At 42.4% G+C, this 7,055-nt stretch overlaps 1 protein-coding gene across 1 annotated transcript in view; it reads right to left on the bottom strand.

Moving 5' to 3' along the window:
- Positions 1-3,389: 3,389 nt before the first annotated feature.
- The window catches only part of adi1 (acireductone dioxygenase 1), a 4,879-nt gene continuing 1,213 nt past the window's right edge, over positions 3,390-7,055 (bottom strand). The window contains exons 4-5 of the mRNA XM_031876834.1: positions 6,643-6,735; positions 3,390-3,503 (exon numbers count right to left, since the gene is read on the bottom strand). Coding sequence (XP_031732694.1) covers positions 3,405-3,503; positions 6,643-6,735 — 192 coding nt within the window. The 3' untranslated portion in view covers positions 3,390-3,404. The remainder of the gene's footprint in view (positions 3,504-6,642; positions 6,736-7,055) is intronic.

The raw sequence follows: 7,055 nt of genomic DNA, 5'->3' as shown, positions 1-7,055 counted from the left end.
ATAAGAAATCAGGAAGGGGGCAAACACTTTTTCACACAACTGTATATAACGTCAGATCGTCATCATATAAGATCAGACTCAATATGGAGAGATTCTCAGTATTATATAATAAAGGCTTTTTCTGAAATCAACACGTTGCATCTTGTTTGTTGGATTTGTACATGAACAGAAGTGTAAAAGCTACACACTCCCAACTATTTCTTGACAAATAGCAGTTTGTTTATCCCCCCTCTACAGCACAGGTTGCCTGGCAACCTCACAGTGACAATAAGACTGTGGCAGGGCACTGCGTCTAGCTGTTGGTTACAGCACATACTCCCCAAAGGCTAGCTATTTCCCTCTACTTTCAGTCTTTAAGCTAAGCTAGGCTAACCGTGCCCCGGCTGCAGCTCTGTACTTAATGCACAGACACCAGATTGATATTAATTCAGCCAAATATTCCTCTGAATTACTCTGATTGGAATCAGGTGCAAGGTTAAGTAGCCGTGTGGGTAAGAATGTTGAGAACACTGGGCCTTCACACACATGCGCAACAGACGGTGGCAGCGCTGCGGTCACTTGCCATGGTCTGTGTAGAAAATGAGCAGGACCTTTACCAAACTCTTCCCACTTTACAACTCCATTGTGTTGCACTATCATCAGAGATAGTATTTGTTTTGTCACCATTATTCCCTCTTGTAATGTTCCTGTATGTTCCTTCTTTACTGATGCAATAAGTCTCAAGTTTTCCCTCGGGGATCATGAAATCTAATCTTAATACATTTGCGCTAGCCCAATTTTACAAAACACACACACAGATCAGTGGTTAATGTGTCGCCGCTGCTTTGTTCTCGGCTAGATTGGAGACGTTAAAACGGCAGAGAGGTACTTCCAGGATGTGGAGAAGGCCTGCCAGATGACGGGGAGCCAGCCCGGTCACACCACATGCGTGCTGATGAACAGGTACCCTTTTAGCACCTCCGCACAGTGTCCGTTTACCTCTGCTCATTTTCGCTCCGTGGTAGTGCCGCTTCCTTTCGGCGCTCTTTGCAGCTTCGCGCTTCCTTCTGCCGTGCGATGAAGCACAGGAGGTCACACCTGTGGGCAGAGGAGGTGTGGAGCACGAGGCAAACCTCAGGAGGCAACGGGGCTCCAGACTAACTTTGCCCTCACAAGCAAATGATTTGGTCGCACCCTTTTTTTTGGGGGGGGGGTTCAGCCAGTGACATCTAACCAACTCAAGTACTGTGCTGTCATTTTGACGTAGTTGCACTTTACTTGAGTATTTCTGTCTCTCTGCTTCTACTCCACTGAATCTCAGAGGGAAACATTTACTGCACATTTATCTGACAGCTTTACTTACTTAATACATAAATAAACACTGATCTGATACTGCACCACTCATCATCATCATCATAGTAGTATACAAAGTGTCTATAGTTGGCTTCAAATTGATGAACTACGACATTAACAAGTTTTATTTTTGATACTTTAAGTACACATCTACTTCTGTAACATTTTGAATACAGGACTTTTTTTCTTGTAATAGAGTACTTTTAGACTGTGGTATGTCTTCCACCGCTGGGTACAGCATGGTATCAATCAATGACACTCAACCAATGGTCTCTCCCTGCCTGCACTTTCATCATCAGCGGCGTCATATATAAACCAGGCACATGCACGAAATATGAGGGCACAGAAAAATGTAAAGTATTGTCTGTAAATACAATCACTGTAGAAAAGTACAGACGTCAACTTCCAAGCAGTCATAAGTACCTGTGACTCTGTCGACTCAGCTGTTTTGTTCAAGATTAAGATGAGCTTGACACCAGAAGGGAGGAGGCTGCTCTAGTGCCTGGTACATGTGCTGCTTTCACATATCGCTGTATGTTTGCTTGTCCACACACAACAGGCCTTCCACAGCTTCAAGTGTGACAGAAACATGTTCTACTTTTATCAGTAGACGATGTAATGCCTGTTTGTTTGTTTTCCAGGGCCTTCGTCTACCTCAGTCAGAACAACTACGCTGAAGCGCACGCGTCCTTCGCCGACGTCTTGGAAATTGACCCGAAAAACCCTGTCGTAAGTGCTCCAACGCCCACAGGAACAAACACCGCGTTAATGCACCACATGGAGTCCGAGTCATGTGAGACACACAATTTAAAGTGAGGCTGATGTCATGTGTTGTGTCGTCTCATCATCAAAACATCGGTGGATCTATCATAGTGTTGGATTTATTGGATGACCCATTGTAAGATGAATAGGAGATGGGGTTGATACGCTTTTTTGTTGTCTTAGCGAGCGAGATGAGAAGATTGATATTCATTTCATGAGTGCTTGTTAAGCACAGAGCAGGGGCCAGATAAATAAACTGCGTACGTCTTTGCACACACACATACATGTCAATCAAAAGCACATTAATAATATGCGTTATGATAATAAATGATTAATGGTCACTTCCGTGTCAGTGATCTTTAAATTTGATCCTAAATGATGAGCCGTTTTGTAAAGTATCTTTCGACATGAGCTCTATGAATCCATCATCAATCATCCTTCTGATGTTTAATAATGGTGATTTTGATATCTCCGCAACGATGAATCGCAGATACATGTAATGAATTAGTGGTGTGGGCGCTATAAATATCCATAGTCGTATAATGACAGCTGCTCCGCTCTGCTGGGGAACACATACGAGCTGTGAAATGGCACCTCTTTCCTTGCCGGTCTTCTGACTGACGGGGGAAACGAGTGGTGGAGGGGGCACAAAGCATCGAGGTGCAAACTGATTTTTATGGGGCGTCTCCACACATCCATTTATGGCAAACTGCAGGAGTAGAAATGAGGCTCGTGCATATTCCACAATGATTGGGATTTATTTCATAAAACAGAATCGGGTGTTTGCACATTTCCGTGTTTGTGCGTACACATTGTTTTAGTCGTGAATCATCAGTTTTAAAGCAGGGGGAAACAGCTAGCCTAGCCCTCTCCATAGAGTGAAGAAATATGCCTTCCAGCACCTCTAAAGCTCACTAAGTAACACGCTGTATCTCGTTTGTTTAACCAGTACATAAACATTAAAAAAAAAAGACTATTTGTAGTTTTTTGGCAATTTCACAGTCTTAGCGGGGCTGTTTGATTCTGTCAGTGAAAAAGTGGGTCACGGTTGGAACCCTCATCCCCCAACATCGCGCTCAGTACCCTTTAATTTGCACAACACAAATGAAATTCAAAATGACGCCCCGAAAGCTCAACATCAGCCTCACACCAAGACGGTAAAAGGGTGCACTTCTTCTGTCCTCACCCAATCCCCCCTCCTCTGTATGTTCCCAGGCCAACAACAATGCAGCGGTTTGCCTGCTCTATCTCGGCCGCCTGAAGGAGTCCCTGGGCCAGCTGGAGGGCCTGGTGCAGCAGGACCCCGCACTCTACCTCCACGAGAGCGTCCTCTTCAACCTGACCACCATGTACGAGCTGGAGTCGTCGCGCAGCACCCAGAAGAAGCAGGCTCTGCTGGAGGCCGTCGCCTGCCGGGAGGGGGACAGCTTCAATGCGCAGTGCCTCAAACTGGTCTAAGAGGGCAAGAAACGTGAACTGGGAGTGGGGACACACACACACACACACACACACACACACACTACCGCACTCTCACAATCTGTAGAGGAGTAGAAAGCTCACACACTCCGCTGGTGGATCGACATTCTGCAAAGGAAATGGCCCTACAGAACAAAACCATCCTCTGTGTGCGTAGAAGTCGATGTTCATTTTACAGATTAAATAGTTTGACATTTAGGGAAATTTGCTTACTTGCAGCGAGTCAGATGAGAAGATGGATAGAATCCTTGTGTTTGTACCGTAAATATGGAGCTCGAGCTGCAATGATGCAATTGTGATGCGAAAAAGACCCCAGATTTTGATCAACTGGAACTTACATCTGCATGAGTATTCATAGAAGATACATATATTTGCAGGGAGGTTGGCTTGTTACTAGGCTTTAATTTTCTCCTCTTCTTTGTCACTTGAAAATATTGCGAATGAAGAGGTTGTTTTTACTCATTTCTCTGGGTAGGCAATAATATGTGATTCTTGGCTTATTAACGTCTTGCAGTACAGACAGACAAGCTCACCTTGCAATGGTCCATCAAGACTGTCCCCATTTTTACAGGCTAGGACCCCCCATTTCTTCCAGCCTTTGTGTTAACTTAAGCTAACCAGCTGCTACCTTCATTCTTAGCATGCAGCAGTATCGATCTTCTCATCCGAATCTCCGCAAGAAGTTTCCAAGTATTTCCAGAGAACGTCAAACTGTCGCTCTACATTTTGTTAAAATCAAAACCATCCCTGTCTCACCACCACAGAGTCATATTAAGCGCTGTGAGGTCAGAACACAGATGTATGTTGCACTACAGACTGGCAGTGGTTATAAGGTAGTTGCAGGCTCATAGTGTGGGTCTTGATGCGGGCATTATCCTGAGCTTCAGTGTGCTTTAGGACTTTAGGTGCTTTTCAGACACCCGTCACACTGGATTAACAGGCGAAGGCCACTCCACTCCAGCTGCCAGCTTTACGAACTCGTGCAGATTGCATCGTATCCTCATCACTTAACAAAAAATGTAACATATTAGGAATCCAAAATTGTACATATCAGAGCTGTTTTTTTCTGTCATGTGATTATATCAAAAATGATCTCATTAAATCTTTTATTGATTTGTCCTAGTGGATCTTTAATTTCCACATATTGTGTTGATCATATTTATGTATATTGAATTTTGTTTTATCTGAAATAAATGGATGGATGGATGGATGGATGGATCATTTTTTTTTTTTTTAAAGAAGCAAGGCACAGATGAGAATTAGCAGCAGCTTTATGTTCCAGACAACACAAAATGTAAGTGAATCTGTCAGACACTCCACCCTCTAGCACAGACGAGTGAGGTGAAATGTGAAAGTAGAAAATACTGCGTACTAGTTGCGCATTTCAAAATGGTGTTGAAGGTAAGTCTGACTGCACCTCACACCACATACAGCCGCTTTATAGAACAAGGCACTACAGATTGTCCTGTAGTGAAAGTATTCAGACCCTACTCGCAGTTAATGTTCATATTGTTTACACTTGGGTATCTCTAGTAAAAGTGCTCATGCACAATGGCCCCTTTAAATGTGATGTATATGTTAATGTCATGGATATGTCATGTATTATCCCTGATGCATTAAGCAACAATAATTAAGTACATTGTAAGTTTATGATTTTATTATCTAATCATGTTTTGTCTGTAGGCTCTTGATTGAACTCCACACAGACCGCCCTAATTTTGACATACTCTGCCAATTAAAATGACCAGAATATTTAATTTCATCATAACTGTCGTTTCATTTTATTTTAGGCAGAAAAGGGTTAAGAACCGTGGGCTCATTTGTAAATATTACACAATTAAAAGCTGCTACTCATTCATTTATGGAGTCGTGCAAGTCACTGCAAATAGTTCCAAATAAAAACCTTAACAAATGAAGGGATTTGGTCAGCAGTACGACATTATAGGGCCTTTATTTTGAAACTAACAGGAAGTGTTGCATTGAAAATATTTCAGTCTTAGTTTTAACAGATCAACAGGTTGACGCAGCCACACTGCCTCAGCACCACCCACGATTCACAGCAAAAATAGACATGGAAAATGATCTTTAGACAGTATGTTTAAATGTTAGACACGGGAAAAAAGGTTTTGTTTTTAACTCAACACTTTGTTTCAAAATAAAAGCCCTGTAGACCAGGGGTCTCAAACTCATCTTCACTCTGGGCACATCAGCAACACGGTCGCCCACAAAGGGCCGGTTGTAAATGTAAGACTGTAAATGTGACTACTAACATATTGGTAAATAACTGTCTCTGCATTTGATTATTGTACATAGTTATATAAATGTAAAAATATATTTAAGCACATTTCTGTTATAACTTAAATCCTTTTAATTTAGGGTTAAACCCACATTACTCTATCAAACTATTAAAGAAAATAGCAAAGACAAATAAACAAGTTATTACAATAACTTTGTTCAAAGCTTAAAATCCTTTCAAGGGTGCGTTTGCACAATCCCACGTGAAGTATTTCATGTGTTGTAAAGCCACGTTTAAAGTAGTCTTCAATGTACTCACAAGACATTTCAAGTGTACAGTAACCAGCCAAAGAGCTGCTTCTATGACTGTGTTTAAGTATCTCAGAATTTTGACTATGGGGATATTTTTATTATCAAGTCTAACTTACTTTTTTTTTTTTGCTGGCAAATTCGTGGGCCACATAAAATGATGTGGCGGGCCGGATTCGGCCCGCGGGCCTCGAGTTTGAGACCCCTGCTGTAGACAGAAGGTAGGCATGCATGCTACCATTTGAAATGTTGAAATGTTTGAAATGCCCTCCCACATAGCCTCTTCATAGCCATTGGCAGGTGTGCCGCCTGTAATTCACAGTAGTTTGATGGGGTTCTCACCCCACACCTAGCTACTCTGCCTCTGATTAGCGTTAATGGATTGATTCATGTTAACTTTAATGTTAATATGGCACACTGATTAACAAGACCATAAAAATATTCATATAAAACAGGTTGCTCTACAGTATCACATTAGAGGTGAAAGCATCACACAGCTCTGTCTCCGGGTTCCTGCAGAGAAGACAGGTACTTCTGGCGGATGTCAAAGTCGTCGGCGGGCCGGTTGTAAGCTTTCCACACCGGCTCCCCCACAAACAGCCTCATGGCTTTGGTGTAGTTCTGCAGAGACAAACAGAGCGTCAGTATGTATTCTGTGTATTCTTTTAATATGCAATATAAATACTTTAACACATCTGCTTCTTTTTTGTGTGCATTCTGCTGTATGGAAACACCAGGCTGCGTTATGCTCTCAATATTCCTTCTAGTACGAGTCAAATATTCTTTTTGCGGCATAATTTTAATTAACCATCATTGATCATTGTTAGAAATTCATCTCATCTAATCCAGTGTGCTCGTGCGCATTGTTAACACCGTCAGTGTTGAACATCCCCCCACACACACACACACACACACACACACACACACACACACACACACAC

This window comes from Anarrhichthys ocellatus, unplaced genomic scaffold (assembly GCF_004355925.1).
Source record: "Anarrhichthys ocellatus isolate YVR2014 unplaced genomic scaffold, GSC_Weel_1.0 scaffold117, whole genome shotgun sequence".
NCBI classification, from domain to species: domain Eukaryota; kingdom Metazoa; phylum Chordata; class Actinopteri; order Perciformes; family Anarhichadidae; genus Anarrhichthys; species Anarrhichthys ocellatus.
This window is presented reverse-complemented; position numbering and strand designations above follow the sequence as displayed.